Genomic DNA, 21974 nt, shown 5'->3' with positions numbered 1-21974 from the left:
AGGATACACATAACACTAAAAATAATTTACTACATACAAAGAAACTATAGAGCTAAATAGAGAAGTTACTATAGAACTTATATATTACCGAATTTTACAGTGTTTCAGTATTTTGACTTTTTTTATTGTTATTTGTGCTCATCTGGTTTTGAGACTGGGTCTTATTACATTGCCCAAACTGTCCTCAGGCTCAAAATCCTCCTGCTTCAAGTTTTATAACAAATGTGTAATACTGGTGCGGGAGAATTATCTGTATTCTGTCAATCATTTTATAAATAAACACTGATTGGCCAGGCAGGAAATATAGGTGGCAAAACCAGACAGGAAGTAGAAATGATGTAATGAGAAGAGGATAATTCTGGGAAGGAGGAAGTTGATTCCTCCCACTCCTGCCCAGACCACCGAAGCAGCAGGATGTCATCTGCCCCACTGCAGAAAGGTACTGAGCCACATGGCTAACATAGATCAGAAAAATGGGTTAATCAAGATGTGAGAGTTAGCCTGTGAGAGGCTAGAGCTAATGGGCCAATCAGCCTTATAACTTAAGAGATCTCTGTGTGATTTTTCTCTGGGACTAACAGCTGGGAAACTGGGCAGAAAACAACAACAAACAAGTCAGGCAGCCCTCCATGTTACAGACTGGACAACAAACAAACAGGCCTGGCCCCCATTCATGTTACATAATACCACCATTACACATGTCCGGCTTTTATGCTATCTTTTTTTTTCCCCTTTGGTATTCTGAGACAGGGTTTCTCTGTCGCTTTGGAGCCCGTCCTGGAACTAGCTCTGTAGACCAGGCTAGCCTCAAGCTCACAGAGATCCACCTGTCTCTGACTCCCAAGTGCTGGAATTAAAAGTGTGCAACACCACCACTCAAACCTATATTACCTACTTTTAAATTAAAATTTAATCTTCATTTTACTGGTTCCCATTCTACCTATGACAGTGTGTCTATTATGACTTCAGAAAGATTAACCACAAATATTTATACAACTTTAAAAAACTTTTAGGAAGCCGGGCGGTGGTGGCGCACGCCTTTAATCTCTGTACTCAGGAGGCAGAGGCAGGCGAATCTCTGGGAGTTCGAGGCCAGCCTGGACTACAAGAGCTAGTTCCGGGACAGACACCAAACCTACAGAGAAACCCTGTCTCAAAAAAAAAAAACTTTTAGGACCAACAAGATGCCACAGTGGGTAAACACCACTCAAGTCTTGATGTGGGAGTGTCATATATCAATCTGTTGATTTCATTGGTTAAGCAATAAAGAAACTGCTTGGTTAAAACATAGCTGGGTGGAGTAAACAGAACAGAATGCTGGGAGGAAGAGGAAGTGAGCTCAGACTCGACAGCTCTGCTCTCTGGAGCAGAGGCCATCCTCCCCTCTCCCGGGCAGAACCACGCAATGAAGCAAGCCGCCAGGTCAGACATGCTAAATCTTTCCCGATAAGACCGGTGCTACAGTTTATTAGAAATGGGTTGATCGGGATATCAGAATTAGCCAGTAAGGGCTAGAGCTAATGGGCCAAGCAGTGTTAAAAGAATACAGTTTGTGTGTTGTTATTTCAGAGCATAAGCTAACCAGGCGGCCAGGGTGCTGGGGACGCAGCCCCGCTGCTCATATTACTACAAAGTCTGACAAGTCTGATTTCTCGAAACCCAGAAAAAGGTGGGAGGAGAGAACAGCTCCACAATGCTAACCTCTGATCTCCACAAGCAGACAATGAAATGTGCACAACCACAGATCAGGCATGAGGCACACATTAATAAATACATTTTAAATAAATTTTAAGCAAAGCATATATTATGAGCTAAATTATATCCCACAAAATAAAATATTCAAGTTCTCTAAGTCAAATATCTTTGAGTACAACTTTATTTGGAAATACTATAGTCTTTGTAAATTTAATCACATTAAGACAAAAATCATTTTGCATTGATAAGCTCTATTCTGATACTGGTGTTTTTCTTTTTGTTGTTTTGGGTTTTTTTTAATATTATTTACTTATTATGTACACAATATTCTGTCTGCATGTATGCCTACAGGACAGAAGAGAGCACAAGACCTCATTTCAGATGGTTGTGAGCTACATTTGGTTGCTGAGAATTGAACTCAGGAAGGACCTTTGGAAGAGCAGGCAATGCTCTTAACTGCTGAGCCATCTCTCCAGCCCCCTGTTGTTTTGTTTTGACACAGGGTTTTAATATATAGGCAAGGCTGACCTAAAACTTACTATGAAGTCCAGAAGGCCTTGAACTTAAATCCTATTGTCAACCTCCCAAGTGCTAGAATTATAAGTTCCAGGACTGGCTCCAAAGCTACAGAGAAACCCTGTCTCGAAAAACCAAAAACAAACAAAAAGTTCTATTAACTTTTTGGAGACTGAATATCAATTTATCTGTTTCCATTTCAACAAGCTAGTATGAGAACATTAAATCAGATCCAAAAATAGGAAACACATCAAATATTACTTTTTAAAAAAAGAGCAGTAATTAAAAGAAAGACAAAAAGCCTGGTGGCACCAAACAGGAATCCCAAAGCAGATCTACATACGAAGTCCATGATACAGCTATGGTGGCAAATGTCTACAATCTTAGCACTTAGAAGAGGAATTTGACAGTAGCCTGCAGTTAGATAGACTTTAAAATAATAATAATAATGTGAATTTGAAAAAAAAAATTAAACTAAGAAGAGGGAAAAGTGTTTGATGTGTAAAAAGTTACCAGTGTACTACGGTGGAAAAGAGTGTGTGGTACTATACCTACTTCACATATGCACTGGGAACCACAACCAAGTCTTATTAGCAAACCTGTAAAACACTCCAGTTAAAATTAATTCAGACTACATCCCAAATTGAAACTAATAGCATCTACCTATGACCCAGTTAAACTGAATGATATATGAAAATAATGTATAAGCTTAAGTCAGGTGATTTTCATCATATGAAGATAATGGTCAGAATAAAAATTTTACCAAGTTAACAGTAAAAGTACAAACTTTGAAGAGCTTCAAATCTGCAGATAAAATCAATTACTAATCTGCCATTCTTGTTTCCTTTATAAGTGTATTCCTCTTCATGCCTACTTTTACCTCAATACACTAAAAGACAATTTAACTATTTAAAACTATAATTCCTTACTTAACTATTTAATTTACGCTAACTTAAGGCAAAATTTAGCCAGGCATAGTAGCACATGCCTGCAGTCTAAGAACTAAGAGGCACAAGCAAGAGCTTACCTGTTAAGCTCCAGGCCATCCTGGTCTATGCAGGCTACATATCTAACTGTAGATATATAGCAAAACCCTGTCCCCAAAAGCAAACAAACAAGCACACAATTTCTCACCATTAACTGCTTCTTTTTCTCACCAAATCATCAATTACTCCAGAAATAAAAAGGGTTAGCTTCACTTTATAGTCTTTATAGTCTAAAAACACTGCAGTTCCTTCTCATATCATTCTTGGGTAGGTTTTACAGACAGGCACTTTGAAGTACTCAGAATAAAACAAATTAAATTACTTATAAAAATGAAAACCTAAAGAGCTTTAGTGCCATCTACTGGAGACCACAGCTTATGTAATTTTTCACCAAAATTTATTTTCTAACAAAATTCCAAAGACATATTCAAACTGCCTAGCCATAAATTACATAATGTGTTAATCAATTCTTAAGATGAATCTGCTCACTTTACCCCTATATTACAGTTAAAACCTCATCTAATGAAACTGCAAATGTAATCTATCCAACAATTCTTCCCAGAGAAAACACAAAACACAGAAATGAAGATTCAGCAAATAAGAACATAATATAAGATTTCCTTTTCAAAATCAAAACATTTTACTTTTTTTTTGGTTTTTTGAGACAAGGTTTCTCTGTAGCTTTGAAACCTGTCCTGGAACTAGCTCTTGTAGACCAGGCTGGCCTCGAGCTCACAGAGATCCACCTGCTTCTGCCTCCCGAGTGCTGGTGGGATTAAAGGTGTGCGCCACCACTACTCAGCACGTTTTACTTCTTTAAGATGATTTAGCAACATAGCTTGATCTTCAGATCCTCAGAAGCTGAAAATCAAGACAGGAAGGCAGGCAGGAAAACACATACATGCATGCATGCATACATACATATTATGTATGTACGTACGTACACACATGTGGAATAGGAAGATACAAATCTATGAAGGATAACAATAACATTTCTTCGGGAGTTAGAACACTTTTGGACTTTTTTCATTTATATATCAAATGTTTTGCAAATTTCCATTTCATCCTTGCAAAAATCACACTAACATCTCTGTTGTCCCAATTAAACACTTGACACATTATTCTGATTACACAGGTAGAGTATTATTTTTCTTAAATTTGGAATGGATTACAATTGGGACTGAGGGAACTTACTGAGGTGCTACACGTCTCCAGTAACGATCAATTCCATGTTTAAAATACAGCACAGCAAGCCACCTGACATTCATATCAAGGGTGTGGTTCGTAAAAATATTCTGTGAATGAGAAAACAAATAATGTTAGAAGGAACATGTAATCTTTTAAAAGTATAATTAACATACCAAAATAAAGCATGGATTTCTCTAACCGCTTTATTTTTTTTTTTAAATATTTTATGGTTTATTTAACTTTATTTTTTATGTGCATTGGTACAAAGGTGTTAGATCCCCTGCAACTGGATCTTCAGACAGTTGTGAGCTGCCATGTGGGTGCTGGGAATTGAACCCGAGTCCTCTGGAAGAGCAGTCAGTGCTCTTAACCACTGAGCCATCTCTCCAGCCCCCCCCCCCCCCGCTTTATTTTTTTAATGTGGGTATGTACTCAAGCATGTTGTATGCGCATTCATTTTGTGGATGGTTTCATACAGAAGCCAGAGGACAACTCCAGGTATCTCAGAAATGGCACTGCCTCCTTTGAGACAGGGCTTCTCATTGGCCTAGAGCTCACCAATTAGGCCAGACAGGGATCATCCTGTCTCCAACCCTACCACACCTGGCTTTTTTTTTTTTTTAAGTTTTTCGAGACAGGGTTTCTCTGTAGCTTTGGAGCCTGTCCTGGAACTAGCTCTTGTAGACCAGGCTGGCCTCGAAATCACAGAAATTCACCTGTCTCTGCCTTCTGAGTGCTGGGATTAAAGGTGAGCGCCACCACCACCCGGCCACACCTGACATTTTTACACTGAGTTCTGGGAATCAAATTCAGGTCCTCTGTAGTGATATTTTATTTGTATTTTAATAAGTAAAGCTTGCCTGAAGATCAGAGTGCAAAGCTAAGCAATTAGAGGTCAGGGAGTGGTGGCACACACCTTTAATCCCAGGACTTGTGAGACAGAGGCAGACAGAGCTCTGTAAGGCTATTCTGAGCTACAAAAGATCACTCCAGAAAGAGATCCAGGTGGTGGTGGCTCTCACCTTTAATCCCAGCATTAGGGAAGTGGGGAGAGGAATATAAAGGGAACAGGAACTCACGGTAGCATGGTGTCTGAGGTTTGGTAGAAACTCCTATATCTGTCTCTGGGTTTTTATTATTCATGCTAGAGTTATCCAACAACACTTCACCAACTTTACCAAACAGCCCTATGTGTTTGATTTTTGAGAAAATATCTCATGTATTTCATCCTGGTCTCAAACTTGCTATATAGCCAATAATGACTCTGAACTTCGTGCCTCTACTTCCAGATGCAGGGATCACAGAAATGTGCCACCATGACCAGTTTATGAGATGCTGAGGACAGAACCCAAGGCTCCATGCATGCTAGGCCAGTACTCTAGCAATTGATCTATGACCTCAGCCCAGATTTTGTATTGATTTTAAATTTCATCACTACATATGTCATATGTACATATTCTTAAAATATATATTCTACAATCTAGACTAAGAAAGCAGGCCTACTTAGCCAGATGTTACCTGAAACCTCAGCATCAAGAATACTAAGGCAGGTACATCTCAAGTTTCAGGTCAGCCTAAGATATATAGTGAGACCTGGCCAACCCCATCAAAGAAGATAGCATCCCTATTCAATAGCATTTAACTAAGTTTAATCAACAGATGAACATGTAAAGATTCATAATATTCTTTCAAGTACGTTAGAAAATTTCCTTGATAAAAAATCAGAAGTAACAATATATATACACAGAGAGAAGAGATAAGAAATGAGAGAGAGCTCACTGAAATAAATATGTTCTAAATTTCAAAAGAAAACGTAGCTAGGCATGATGCCACACACATAATCCCAGCATTTAAAAGGCAGAGGCAAGATAATGGCAGCAAATTCAAAGTGTTCAAGTCTAACCAAGGATACACAACAAGATCTTGTCTCAAAAATAAATGGATAAATAAATAATAGGTGCCTCCACAGCACTGATTCAAAGACCCTAAGGAGTCTAAGTCCCTGGGTTGTTAATACATGTTTGACATTGTAATGGGTAATCTTGACAGGATCCAAAATCACCTGGGACACAAGCCTCCAGGCATGCATGTGAGGGATTATCTTGTTTAGGAAGGCCACGAATCGTGCCTGTGATGTCTTATTTTTTGGTTAATTGAGATAAGACCTACTCGAAAAGTAGAGACACCATCTCTGGGTAAATGTCCTGGGCTGTAGAAACAGGAGAAAAGGTAGCTCAGCCTAACCATTCATTGCATTCTGCTTCCTGACCATGGATTCAATGTGACCAAGTACTTCAAGCTCCTGCTAGAATATCTTCCCATCCACGATGGACCGTATTCTTAAACTGTGACTGAACCTCAATCAACTTTTCCTTCCATAAATTGCTTTTGTTAGTGCATTTTAATCACAGCAATAGGAAACACAATATAAGAAAATGCAGTGAAATTTTGTTTTAATAAATAAAGCTTGCCTGAAGATAGGAGTGCAAAGCTAGCCACACAAGTCAGCCACACAGGGCAGGCAGTGGTGGTACACGCCTTTAATCCCAGCAGCCACACTAGTTTGCCATAGAGGCCGGACAGTTGTGGTATATGCCTTTAATCCCAGCACTAGAGAGAAATAAAAGGTGGGGTGAGACAGAAACTGTCTCTCTTTTCAGTCTAAAGGTTTCATAGAGGTAAGAGCTCTCCAGTGGTTGGCTGCTTTGCTTCTCTGATCTTTCAGCTTGATCCCCAAAATCTGTCTTTGGGTTTTTATTACTCATGCAATATCTGGTGCCCTATTTCACAGTAACAAGACTACTTACCAAAGCAATCATGCTTCTGGGGCAAGAGAAATGGTTCAACAGTTAATTAAGAACACTTGTTGCTCTTCCAGAGCACCTGGGTTTAGTCCCCAGCATCCAAATGGAGGCTCACAACTATTTGTAACTCCAGTTCCAGAAGGATATGATGCAGTCTTCTGGCCTCCATGGGCACTACATGCATGTGTACATATATATACATGCAGGCACACACACTCAAAAAATTTAATCCCAACATTGGGGAGCTAAGACAGGAGGATCACTGAATTTGAAGTCAACACCTGCCATACAACAAGAAATTGTCTCAATCCCCTCCCCCAAAGAGTCTATACACATATACACAAATAAAACTACTTTTGAAAATGTAGCAATATAGCAATTAATGTATAAATAACACAAAGCAATACACGAAAATAGAAACACAGGAAAAATGAATTTAAGCAGTTATTAATAAGTCATATATTCACTCAGGAAGTAAGAGCAGGAAATAAGGAGTTCAAAACCACATTAGGCTACATAAGACTCCTGCCTCAAAAACAAAAGAAAAAAAAGCAAAGTAAAAAATATAAAAGATCCTGTCTAACAAAAATTTAAATTTCTAGATGGAAAAAAAACTACAGTATTTTGCCAGTCATGGGCGGGTGGGGGTGTGTGCCAGGAGGCAGAGACATGAAGATATTCCTGTACTGGCGGTCAGTCCGGTCAACAAAACAAGTTCCAGGCAAACAAGGGTTACATAGTGAGAGCCAAAAACAAAAACAATGTTTTAAAGTTAAATACACGATACAAGGGGAATCAGTTCAATGGTGAATACTTGCCTAGCATGCACCAGACCCTAGGTTTGCTGCCCATCACTGAGAAAAAAAAGAAAGCACCAAAACAGTACAAGGCTAGGCAGTTATGGAGCTCGCCTTTAATCCCAGCACTGGGAAGACAGAGGCAGGCAGATCTCTGTGAGTTCAAGGCCAGTCTGGTCTACTGGGCTAATTCCAGGACAGCTAACACTGTTACACAGAGAACCCTGTTGCAAAATAACAAATGAAACAAAACAAAAATAGTAAGAGGCAGAGGAAGGCAGATCTCTGTGAGGTCCAGACCAGCCCAGTCCATAGAGTGAGTTCCAGGGCAGCCAGAGCTGTTACACAGAGAAACCCTGCCTCGTAAAAAACACAAAACAAACAAAACAGAAAAGGTTTTAATTAAATTACAGTAAGAACAATAAAAAGAAAATACCTAAAATGCTGATTCATCAACAAATAACTGAAACATTCTCATGAGCCCACATTACCATGACGACAGTGACAATGACGGCCAAATGTCTGCAGCAGTTTCACTAAACTAACAGTCCATCTCCATACTTAAAGAACTAGTAAAATAGTGGCACCCCCACTGTATTAAAGACAAACTATTTCAAGAACTACTCACCAGCAACACTGAGTAGAAACCTGGCTGTGTCTCCCACTGCTTCAGCTGCTCCTCAGCGGGCTTTAAAACAGCAGTATCCTGACTGGTGGCCTGGGTTAAGACCTGGAGAACTACAGAGCTGGCACTATTGAGATCCATGGAAGCCTGCAAAGGTAAGTCAGCACATGTGAGTACACAGTATATGTATTACAAACGCACAGTCACACAAACACCTTCTCCCCACCTGACCTCTACGTTTTCTATACTAGCTACACCATTACTTAAAACTCCCACAATTCCAATTACTTTTACTTAAATTATATTTCTAAAGGACATTGCTTTTATTGTTTCATAAATAAAATTAAAGTAAAGTGAGATTGGAGAACTGACATACACAAAACTGCAAATTTCCAAATTCTGATTAAATACCATTTCCTACCTCAACATCTGTTATCAAAATCATTTTAAAGATAAAATGCAAATGTGAAACACAATACACAGAGAGAGAAACGCATACTCACTAATAATTGAAAAATAAACTAAGTTAACCACAAACCTTGCACATAGCAAGACTCTGTCTCAGAAAAGAGAGGTAGGAAGATACTGTTACATATTAAATACTGTAAACCTTCCCCAAGGCATATGCTAAAATCTAGTGTCTAATATCTTGGCATTTGGAGCTGAGAAGTTATTAAATCATCAGTACAGATCCCTCATGCATAGTCCAAATGCGCCTATATAAGAGGACATTAGAGAGCTGCCTTGTTCTTTCAGCCATATAAGGATACAATAAAAAGTCTGCAACCAGCAGATGGTCCTCATCAGTATCTAACTATACCAGCACCCTGAGTTCAAGGCTAATATGGGCTGTGTAGTAAGACGCTGTCTCAAACTAAAAGCAAGCCCAGTAGGATGGTAACACCAAGCCTGATGTGACCTGCACTCAATTCCCAGGACCAGCTCCCACAAAGTAAGTATCTTATCTAACAAACCAAGAGCTACATAAAGTTAAGAAATGTGCATTCTTTGTCCATATACCATCATAGTTCATCACAGTACAAAGCAAGCAGGTATGCTCACCTGCACAGAGATAGCACTGCTACACTGAGCTGAGCCCACCTACATCAATTACTAAGCAAGAAAATTCCCCTACAGACATGGCGATAGGGCAGCATGGTGAAGGCCAATTCCTCAACTGAGGTTCCCTCTTCCCAAGAGACCAGTTTGTGTCACGGTGACAAGTGAAGTGAAGCATGACAACCCCTCAACTCAGATTTTCTAACGTCTGAATCTCTCAAGTGTGACACACCATATTTGGCCAAAGATTTCATTCAGTAACAGCTATTTTTCATTACTCTTTGCCAGGTGCTATTCTAGTTTCTAGGATACACTTGGAACAAATTTAAGTCCTTATTCCCTGGTTATTAAATTCAAATCAACAGGCTGTACTCTAATGGTCTATATATCCTAACCTCTGCTGTGGGATGATGGTCTTTCTGGACGCTGTGAATAGCTGTTGCTCTCATTGGTTGACAAATAAAGCTGTTTTGGATAGAGCCAGGTGGAAAATCCAAGCAGAGATACAGGAGAAGAGTAGAGTCTGGGAGACACCAGCCAGCTGCCAAGGAAGCAAGACATGTAGAAAATGACGTAATGCTACAGCCACATGGCAAAACACAGATTAATAGAAATGGGTTAATGTAAATGTAAGAGATAGCTATTAAGCCTTAGACATTGGTCAAGCATTTATAAGTAATATTAAGCCTCTGAGTGGTTATTCAGGAACTGCAAGGCGGGCGAGAAACAGATACGTATGATCTTATAGCATTACTATATCTAAACCCACTTCTTTGATCAAATGAAACAGAATAACAAAACACTTCTGTTAAATTAGTGAAATCTTTCTAGCCAAATATGGTGTACCACAATTGAAATCCCAGCATTCAGAAGACACAGAAGATCACTTCTAGTTTGACACTGTCACAGTCTACGTAGTTAGTGTGTTCCAGACTACCAAGGACTACATAGTAAAACACTACCTCAAAACACAAACAACAATAAAAAGTAACCAATCAATTTTTAATAAATCCTGCTCTCTACATACAGTTGTGTAAATCCACAAAAAGCAGTCACTTCTCCCTTTTCAATCCTCCTCAGTCTATCCTTCACAGAACATAATATTACTGGTATCAATCCCTGATAATTCCACTTACATTCAGTCTTTAACATGAAACAGCCTATATGAGCTGTGCACCACTCCAAAAGAAATATAGGAAAGGAATCTTTGCATTCAATTCTACAAAGGGAAAAAGACAAGCTAAAATATACCATAAAGATATGGTAAGCGTTACGGAGGAAAAACTCACAAGTTTACACTCTAGCAGGCTTAGCAGAGGCTTTCCCTCACAGAGAACTGAAGGAGCGTAGTCTTGAAAGTTGCATAAGAGATCCCTAGATCAGTGCATGCTGTGGCTGTCAGACAGGTGAAGGTTACATTCCCTACATAACATGATCCAAACTTATTTTAATCCAATTACTTTTGAAGAATTACAGTTTAGCATGAGACAAGGAAAGGGACTATGGTGGTTTGAATGAAAATGGCCCCCATAGGCCCACAGGGACAGGCACTATTAGGAGGTGGGGTCTTGTTGAAGTAGGTGTGGCCTTGTGGGAGGAAACATGTCACTGAGGGTGGGCTATGAGATTTTAGAAGCTCAAGCTGGGGGGGGAGGGGAGACACGGGCCTTACTTTCTCTTTCTGCAGCTGCTGCTGACCCAGATGGAGGACTCTCAGCTTCTTTTGCCTGCATTCTGCCATACTTCCTACCATAATAAATTATGGACTAAATCTCTGAATTTAAGTCAACCCCAATGAAATGTTTTCCTTTGTAAGTCAAGGTGTCTCTTCACAGCACTAAAACCCTAAAGCAGGGGTTTATAAAAAATTAAATTTATCTGCACTTTAAAATGAGAACTACCGACCTCCGCAACTATTAGAAAATAAATTTCTAGTGTAATATACCTCATCCGTAGGTAACACAGCAACAACGCCTTTAAGGAGAAAGAAGAGAAAGTCAAAAGTCAATAGTCTCTGCAAGAAATAGAAAAGCATTACTAGGAACATACAAAATTACTAGGCTCCATAGCTACTATTTAAGAAATGTTCATTGTTGGGAGCGATGTGTGAGTAGATATATTAGTGGACAGCCACAAAGATTACGAGAGTGACCAATCACTTTTTGATGGATTCAAGGTCACTCCGTGAGATGGAACCCACACCTGACACTGCTACAGGGACCAAAAATATGAGACTAGAGAGGTCATGGGCCTAGAGGAAAACTTACTGCTACCATTCTGTCACAGGAACAGCAATAAATGACTCATAATGACATTCCACTACAGTCACAGACCAATGCCTCACTCAGCTTATTCTTGCAGGAGACAAAAATTAACACAGAGACCCACAACTGGACAATGTTCAGAAAGTGAGAGTTTGGGACACTCCGTTCAAAATAGGATGTCTTCATTAAACCCCTCGCCTCAACGCTTGGGAATCTATGGAGAACAGGAGGCAGAAAGACTGGGAAAGCCAGAGCTGATGGATGACTCTATGCAAACAGTGTCTCCCAGACATCAGAACCTATGCACACATCAACTCCTATGTGGTATGAGAGTCTGGAGTAGCATAAATAAGAAACGCACAGCTTCAAGCTAGACCAGGTCCTAGCACTGAGGGGGCAAATGGACATGGGATCCCATCCCTAACAAAGACGCTATCTGTAACTGACACCTTCTTGGCAAAGGAAAAATCTGCTATCTCTAATGAAGTACCACTGAGTATATCAACCATACTTCAGGGCAGGCCCAACACAAAATAAAACCAATAGCATTTTTATGAACCTTTAGCTTCATTTTTTGTTTTGGGGTTTTTGTTTTGTTTTTGTCTTACAGGTATTTTGCCTATTTGTTTGATTTTTTTTTTTTTTTTTGCTTTTTGAGGAGGTGTTTCGTGTGTGTGTGTGTGTGTGTGTGCAAAAATACATAAAGTTGGGTAGATAGGGAGGTGGGGAGGATATGGGAGGAGATGGAGGAAGGTAAAAAACATAAAATATATTGCATGAAAAAATTAATTTAAAAATGAAAAAAAATGTTTGTTGTTGGGCTGGAGAGATAGCTCATCAGCTAAGAGTACTAGCTGCTCTTGCAGAGGACCTGAGTCTCTCCCAGGATCCAAACAATGGCTCGTAACTATCTGTAACTCCAGTTCCAGGAGATCCAACACCCTTTCAGGCCTTGCCACCAGGCACACATATGAGGCACAGAAATATATGCGGGCAAAACATTCAAACAAAAGTAAATAACTTCCACTCAAAAAAAAAAGCTCACTGTTGAATTCCTATCTGTCACTCACAAATGTTTGGGACAGCTGGTACAATAAAGCCTGACAGTGACCAGGAAAAACAATAGGATGAATCAGAGTCAGAGTTACAAGTACAGATATGTATGATCTTATAGCATTACTATGTCTAAACCCACTTCTTTGATCAAATGAAACAGAATAACAAAACACTTCAAATTAAATGATGGATTTTTACACACACACACACACACACACACACACTTCCACTGACAAAAGCAGTACATCTCAAAACTTTACTGAACATTCCTCTACTCTGGAATTCTTATTAAAATGCAGAATCTGTATAAGTTATTAAACAGGGCCCTCACTGTTAGGAATAGAAAACATCCCTAGGTCAGGGAGGCCCAAGACTTCCACACAACACAGGCAAACTGCCACTCCCTAGAATGAGAATGTAAGGCTGTATAGCTAAATAAAATAAAATGCCACATACGTCACTCACAAGATATAGAGAAATCAAGCTAGAACTGGATTGGAAGCTCCCTCTCTGCTGGCAAGTTCTCATAGTGTTAGAAAGAGCTATGCTGACTGCTGGGGAAGAATTGTCATCAACAGTCTTAAACAGTTATGTGAGCCCTGTGCTCAACAATACTAACAACTGAGGCAGGATGAGGCCACCGGTACAATAATGGTAAGTCTGTTACTAGGTTAACCAACTGCAGTCTGATTGAATTTGATGCCCACTGACAGGAGGGTCTTCACATCTGGCACTGTAAACCCAGTCAAACACCCATGGCTAGACAGGTTAGAGGCCCTAGAAGCGAACCTACTTTTGCTATTTTCCAAAATGGACATGATGTACTTATCAAAACTGCCTTCTAAATAACTGTTGTTATTATTATTACAGATCTGTGCTACTATCTGCTTTGGTCACAGAAGCTTTCTGCAATGGTCAGCAGTGACTACAATGGTCAAAGTACTGAGACTAAATTATTGTTGAATGCCCATGAAAGTGTAAACAAATCTTCACCAACGTTCCTATAAACAATCCTAATTAATATCATAGCAAAGAGATAGAGACATAGACAGAAACAAGAGAGAGACAGACATGAAGATAGAAAGGAGCTAGTTAGAACAGGAAGTGTATTAATGGAAGGGGCACAGGAGGGTAATGGGGTGGATATGATCAAAAAATATTATAACATGTACGAAAATGTCAAAATGGCACCTATTATCACATATAACATATACTAATAAAAAATAAGTTTTAAAAACACCTTGGTATGTAGCTTCTATTTCAGTAACTTTTCAATTGCGCTGGAAGTGTATACTTTACAAAATTCCCAAATTCTGAGGAGAAAAGATGTAGAACACTAATTGAACTTATGATCAACAAAACTTATAATTGTAGGTTTAGTGGTGGTCAGTCTCATAATTAGAAAATCAAACAAAAGACACTCTAGAAGCACACCTGCAAAAGATGTGATTAGCCATTCTGTAAAACACCCTGGGATTAGCTGACGATACCCATCATATGCATACAGTCCAAGAAAGAACCAAGGCCAGGGGGCGGCAGTGCAGGGGACGACTGTTTGCACAGCATGCATAAGTCCCTGGGTTCTACCACTAACACCACAAAAAAGAAAACCAAAGACAAAAACGAAGATACAGAAATAGCTTAGTAGTAAGACATGTGCAAGGCTCTGGGTTCAGCCTCAACACTGCAAAAATAAAATAAAGATTAAAAAAAAAAAACCTTAAAATTACCAACGGTAATGCTACATTAAGCCTGATGTGGTAGCACACACCAGCAGTGGGGAGTGAAAGGTAGGCAGATCTCCATGAGCTTAAGGCCAACCTGGTCTACATGGAGCTCTACACCAACCAAATCTACATAGTGAGAGCCTGTCAAAATTAATAATGATAATAATAACAAATTAGAAGGAAGATTAAATATACACACATGCAAAACAAATATCAAGAACCAACTAATCAGCCGGGCGGTGGTGGCGCACGCCTGTAATCCCAGCACTTAGGAGGCAGAGACAGGTGGATCTCTGTGAGTTCGAGGCCAGCCTGGTCTACCAAGGGAGTTCCAGGACAGGCTCCAAAGCTACAGAGAAACCCTGTCTCGAAAAACCAAAAAAAAAAGAACCAACTAATCATACTGGAGAAATGGCTTGGCTGTCAAATGGCTTGCTACTGACAAAGACAAAGAGGACCCAAGTTCTGTTCCCAGCATGTATGTGTCAGGTGGCTCACAACTGCCTGTAATTCCACTACAAGATAAACAACTTCATCCATCCAAGACAACTTTTGCCTGTGCCAGCACCAGCACACACATGACATACACATACATGCATGGACAAGAACATAAATTCAGATTAAAAATTAAACCAAACATTGTCTTTCCCTAACTATGGATAATTTCATTCTGGAGAAACATTTTCAGTATATTTTAAGTTCAAATGCTGCAAGCATTTTTTTCGGCCTTCTAGTTTGGTTCTGAATGCAAATACATTCGTAACATCACAAAATCTAAATACTTGTTTAATTACCAAGCAATTTTTGCACACTTCTTTAAAACCTCCAATCATATTGCTACATCCAAATATCTCTGAGAATCCTCTTTTCGCTTTGAGAAGTGTAATCAGGACAGAGTACACCCTTCTGCCTTACAGCTATAACACACATCCACAAACCACTGCCATAATTAAACTGTTTGCACCAGTCCCTGTGCTAGATACCGTCAGAAAACAGAATGAAAGAAAAACCTACAATCTTATCGCAACCAACATAGAGAAATTTTCTAATTTCACAAAAACTGTTCTCAGTGTGGAACAACGACGTAAGGAAAGCTATGGAGCCATGAGTAGTCCATTTAATGAAGTCATTCTGCCCTCAACCAAAGCAGAGAAATTTGAAACAATGTGGAAATGGAAGAGAGAAATCCCTATCCATGGTTGCAGACTGTTCTTCCTTGCTTCCTTCTAAAAAATAAGCAAATCTTAAAGGCGCTATCGCATACAACATATGTTGTGTGCGTTTGTTTAATGTGTGATGAGGAGGTATGCCGATTACAACCTTGGCACCAGAAATGACCACGCTTTGCGATTGACGCAAATCACTTTGCTGTACGATTCTCTCGTTCGCCACGTACTAAGAGGATTAAGGAGAAATGCCAAATGCTATGGGCCTCGACATAATTTTTGCTGAATCACAAATATTCCCAAATGTAAAGCTGCAGGAGTCGCCGAGTCTGAGCACCGGCGGCCATACCTCAGAAAGAATCTCCACTCCGAAAAACGTTCAAGTCTTTTTTCCCTTAAAAGAGAAGGACTAATGTTTAAAGCTTTCACAGCACTGCTTCCACAGCAAGGTCGCCTGTACAGTTAACAGCATACACTGGTTTTGGTGGCAGAAGCACGTCTTCCTGCACTGTGCAACCCCAAGCCTCCAAGGACAAATAGAACCCACCGCCCCAGCCGGCGACAGGGGACACAATGGGTACCCTCAGCTTTGCTCAGCCTGTCACTCAGACCCTGCCACCGCGCACCGTAGACCCAACGATGAGGCTTCCCGCAGCCCGGGAGCCTGTGCTTCCCCCCGGGCTATTGCAGGGCCGCGAGGGCCCGCGGCGTCCAGCTCAGGTGGACCCACGTTCCGCCCTCGGCTCGCGGGGTCCCTCTGGCCAGTCCACTCGTCCCTTCCAACCGCGCGGCTCGCGGCTCGCGGCCCGGCCTCACCGTGTGCCTCGGTCCGGAACAGCCCGGCCCGCCCCTTTCCACTCGTCCACACGAAGTGGCGTCGGTTGCTTCCGCGCCCCCCACGCTGCTAGTCCGCACGCTGCCGCCTACTGATGCCGAAAACGGCTTCTAGGAACGCGCCATGTTCCCTGTCGCCACTCCAGACCACGCGGGCGCGCTAAAATGACGTCACAGGATCCCGGCGCGGCGCGCAGAGAGCGAGGCCGAGGATGATAGGCGATAGGTTGGAGGAGGGGAGAGGAGGGAGGAGCTCGTGTTCGAACCCAGAGGCGCGCGGCAGCCAACACAGCCCTGTGCGCTTGCGTGGAACACGGAGCCGTGCGCAGGCGTGGGTACCCGTTACTATGGAAACCGTAAGTCCCGGGAAAATCGGTTGTTTTCCTGGGCTGGTTGAAGTGTAAGTCAAAACCATTTCATCTTCACTCTTCTAGATATCAACTACTTGTTTAATGGGTCTGTCACAGCACAAGAGCGTTATCAAAAGAATCCCATGCATGAACCCTGCCACCATAGGAATTTGTTCAAGTTTGGACGGGCTTTGTTTTGCGGTTTTGTTTTTTTGTTTGTGTGGGTTTTGATTTTTGCTTTCTTTTATTTTGTCTTGTTTTAGTATTGTGTCGGCGGAGAATTAAGAGGCTCTCACGAACCCAGGCTGGGATCACAGCCTTTTTTGTAGCTGACCATCAACTCGTGACTCTCCACATCCCAGATGTTCAGACTACGTGCATGTCTCTCAAGATCTACATTTTCTATTTCCTGAACTTGAGTGTTCTACTCCACAGCAATACCACGGGTGAAAAGATTTCAAAGGACCAGTGCTATCTAGCCCTGCAAGCTAGTTTACGCTTTTTTTTTGTTTTTAAGAAGAGAACTTGTGAGGAATATTAACTGTATTCATAAAGTCCAATAGAATTTGTTGTTAGCTTAGGATGTGCACAATACAGTCTCAAGATCTTTAGGTTGAATGACCCATTTTAATCCCCAAGACAATCCTGTGAGGGAGATCCATTATTATGTCCATTTTACAAAAGAAGAAGCTGGAACACAGATAAGTCAACATGCTTAAGTTCAATAGCTAGTAAATACAAGCGTTGAAATTTGTACTAAAAACAACAGTAAGCTCTTCTTTATAAGAATGTCTCTCATACAAAGACTTTTTAAAATCAATACAAAAATAAAAATTCCCTCAATACAAATACATGATGTTGTCTTTGAAGGTCTGGTTGACACAGGTGCAGACGGAGCAATAATTTCATCATAATCTTGGCATTTAAATTGGCCTCTTCAGAACGTAATGTTCAGTTTTTAGGGATCAGAACTTTATCTCAGGTAAAGTGGAGCGAAAGATGTATTTAATGTATAGGACCAGAATGACAAAGAGGAATATTAAAACCATATGTGACTAACATAGCAATGAATATGTAGGGATGTGATTTGTTACAGCAATGGAATACTCAATAATATTCCCCCAATCTTAGAAATAAACCATAAATTAACATATTTATGGGGAAAAGGAATCAGCGCAACAATTCCAGAACCTGGGAGACAGAATCAGGAGGACTGGCACACTTTTGAGAGCGGGCTTCATGGTGTACTCCAGGTGAGCCAGAACTACAAAATGCAACTGTGACTCCAAAAGCAAACAAACCACCCATGAAACTTCAAAAGGAACGAAATAAAGAAGTTATACATATCTAAAGAGCCTGGGATAGGCTGAGAAAGCTCAGTGGGAGAGTGCTCGCCTGTTATGCACGTGACAAAAAGGACTGATTCTATGAAGCAATTTTCATTTTCCATATTCTACTAGAATTAACTTTGATGCTCAAGCTGATCAGATGAAGAACCGTCTCCAGGAGCAGGCCCTGCTAAATAGAGTCAACTCTGCAAACAGAGGTATGGTGAGCCAGCCCCGAAGCTGTGACCATGGGAGAGCTGTCCTCATTTCTCATATGACAGACCAACCTTATGTCTGCCCGACCCAGACACAGGCATATGGCTTGGCCTGCCCCTCTATGTCCTGTGGAGCACATGAAGGGACCTGACCTGCAGACCTGGAGCTGCAGGATTTCCACAGCACAAGGTCACATCAGGATACCTTGGAAGAGTCCTGTTGAGGACACAGCATCAATAGTGTAGTAGAAGCCTCAAACCAGACCAATGACACTTTGCAACAAAAACATGGAAGCAAAGATTGTGGACAGAAGGGTTTACAGTGTGACTTACTGTGCCACACTACAGCTTCCATGACGAGATTTCTATATTTTCCTCTTTTTTCCCTCTTAAATATTGTTTTATTTGGTGGGAGTACAGGGGCAGAGGGGGAATGCAAAGCGACTGAGAAATGAATGGGATCAAGATAAATGATGTAAGCTTGGCGGTGGCGGTGCACGCTTTTAATCGCAGCACTTGGGAGGCAGAGGCAGGCAGATCTTTGTGAGACTGAGGCCAGCCTTGTCTAGACAAGCCTTGTCTTGTCTGTGTGGCTCCAAAGCTACACAGAGAAATCCTGCCTTGAAAAAGAAAAAATAATAATAATACATGTTGAGTAGAGGCTGTTTGTTCGTTCCCAGCAGCTCAGACCCAAAATAAACACTCAGAAACTATATTATTTGTAATACTGCTTGGCCAATAGCTTAAGTGTATTGCTAGCTAGCTCTTATTTCCTAAACTAACGCATCTCCATTAGTCTGTGCGTCACCACGAGGTTATGGCCTATGAGCGAAGTTTCCGCGAGCTCCAGCAGAGGAATCAGCCTTGGTGGCAGCTACATGGCTTCTCCTGACTCTGCCTACTCTCTCTATATATCTCTTTCAGCTTGGCTTTACTCTGTTAAGCCATTGGCTGAAAGCAGCTTCTTTATTAACCAATGGCAATAAGACATATTCGCAGCATACATATACAGATTGGTACACCAATGTGTGCCATCTAACTATACATAAAAACTGAGAGAGCTTGGAAAGAAATTTTAGACACACACACACACACACACACACACACACACAAGTTTAGCTGCATTTTTTTGGATGAGCTCTGTTTGCTGGCAGTAAACAGGGGCACTTCAGGTCCTTTAAGAGAGATCTTCCTTGTGGTTTCAAAATGGCCGCTAATTGGTCTGTGCTGCACCACATGACTACCTCTCGGCCTATTACTTTTGAATAACTTAAAAAGTGTGTGAGAGTCCATCTGCATCCATGCCATGGCACACATGTGGAGGTCAGAGGTCACCCCTTCCATTTCCATGAGGCAGGTTTCTGCCACAGTGCAGGGTACTCTGGAATAGCTGGCCTTCAAGCTCCCAAGCTATCTCTACCTTTAGGAGTGCTACACAACAAATCCAGCTTTGGGGGAGGGGTAGGAAATGTGGGTTCCAAGGATATAACTCAAGTTCATTAGGCTTCAATCACTAGCATATTTTACCTGCGGAGACCATCTCGAAGAGGATGAAGACCTAACAAAACACCAAAAGAAAGAGTTATTTTAGATCTATTTATATCACAATTCTATGTGTATGAGTGTTTTCCCTTCATGTTTGTGTTCCGTGCTTATCTGGTACCCAGAGGTCAAAGCAGCTATTAGATCTCCTGGAACTGGAGTTACAAACAGTTGTGAGCTGTTGTGTGAGTGCTGGGAATCGAACTTGGGCCTTCTGCAGGAGCAACATGTACTCTTAAACATTGAGTCATCTTAAACCCTTTTTAATCTGTGAAAAAAGCTAAATTGGCCATGCAGTACATTGAGCAGCCTGGAAATATCTCTGTGTATGGTAGCAGGAATCCTCCCCACCCCACCCCCACCTCCCCAGGCAGGGAGTGCTGAACCATGGGCATGGTCTCAGCTACTTTCCTCCTAAACCAGAGCCTCTTAAACCAGGCCCACAAACCCAGTTCAAGTGCTCTGTAGACAGACCTCCGGAAAGAGTTGGAGCTGTTTGTGCTGGTGAGCCAGGAAGTCACCACCACACATTTTTTACTGCTAATGATGAATCTCCAGGAAGACCTCTCTTAAAGGAGCCATAGCACCCCTGCTCGCTGCCACAAAACAGAGCCCATCCAAAAAAAGAAAAAAAAATGCTGGCTACCAAGTCTCTAACCCTCAAACAAAATTTGTATACCTTCCGGGCAGGCAAAAAAAAAAAAATGTTTTGAAGAACTAGTGAGAGGAGTTGCACCCTTCTTTTAGGGGCAGTAAACTGTGGGAATCACTAAGATTCCCACGTAATATTTATGTTATGTACTTCCCTGGCTATTCCATGTCTTTATCTTCCTCAAAATTTTTGGTTAGTGTGGTGGTTTGAAAGAAAATGGCCCCTAAGAGGAATGGCACTATTAGGTGATGTCTCCTTGTTGGAGGAGGTGTGGCCTTGTTGAAGGAAGTGTGTCACTGTGGAGGCAGGCTTTGGGGCCTCATCTATATACTCAAGCCAGGCCCAGTGAGACAGATCACTTCCTGTTGCCAGCATATGATGATCAGTTCCTTTTCCAGCACCATGTCCACCTGCATGCCACCATGTACACCATGATGATAATGGACTAAACCTCAGAAATTGTAAGCCACCCCAATTGAATGTTTTTCTTTATAAGAGTTGCCATGGTCATGGTGTCCCTTTACAGCAATAGAGTCCCTAAGACAGCTAGCTTTATGGGTATGGTTTTTCTCTGCATTTTCTTATTTCTGGCTGTTGTAGTTGGACTTTTTCATCTGACTTTCTTTGGACCACCAGTTCCCAAATTATGACTTATTATTAATTATAAGCTTGGTCTTTATCTTAGGCTTGTTCTCAACCATATCTTTTACCTTAAATTAATGTTTCTGTTAATCTATGTTCTGCCATGTGGTTGTTTATCTCTCCTCTATTCTGTATGTCCAGCTCTTTCGGTAACTTGCTGGCATCTCCTGCCATGCCAGATTCTAAACCTTAGTTTCTCTCTCTCCCTGGAAGTCCAGCTAATTCTCTTCTGCCTAGCTGTGGGCCATTCACCTCTTTATTAACCTAATCAGGCGCCTTAGACAGATGACAACATAGACAAATCTTCACTTAATGTACAAAAAAATTAACCACAACAGGGTTGGAAGGATAATAAAGTAATACTGTACTCTTATAGTGCCTGGAATGGAAATTGTAGCACTGTTATTATAACTGTCATGCTCTCAACCTTCCCACCCCTTTTAAAATTTGTTAGTGGTATGTGTGGTGACAGAGTGTGGTGGCGCACGCCTTTAATCCCAGCACTCGGGAGGCAGAGACAGGCGGATC

General features: G+C 41.1%; 1 protein-coding gene across 11 annotated transcripts in view; it reads right to left on the bottom strand.

The window, feature by feature from the left end:
- Positions 1-16887, bottom strand: part of Ipo11 (importin 11) — a 159543-nt gene extending 142656 nt beyond the window's left edge. For 2 of the 11 annotated variants that reach the window (XM_075976113.1, XM_075976116.1), the window contains exons 1-4: positions 11616-11644; positions 10066-10211; positions 8615-8758; positions 4392-4492 (exon numbers count right to left, since the gene is read on the bottom strand). In XM_075976113.1, coding sequence (XP_075832228.1) covers positions 4392-4492; positions 8615-8758; positions 10066-10119 — 299 coding nt within the window. In that variant the 5' untranslated portion in view covers positions 10120-10211; positions 11616-11644. Of the gene's footprint in view, positions 1-4391; positions 4493-8614; positions 8759-10065; positions 10212-11615; positions 11645-16232 lie in introns of those variants that run through there. The other 9 variants (XM_075976107.1, XM_075976108.1, XM_075976109.1 and 6 more) reach the window with 8 other exon arrangements.
- Positions 16888-21974: the final 5087 nt, after the last annotated feature.

This window comes from Microtus pennsylvanicus, chromosome 6 (assembly GCF_037038515.1).
Source record: "Microtus pennsylvanicus isolate mMicPen1 chromosome 6, mMicPen1.hap1, whole genome shotgun sequence".
In the NCBI taxonomy this organism is placed as follows: Eukaryota; Metazoa; Chordata; class Mammalia; order Rodentia; family Cricetidae; genus Microtus; species Microtus pennsylvanicus.
The sequence above is the reverse complement of the archived record's forward strand: the minus strand, read 5'-3'. Positions and strand labels throughout refer to the sequence as shown.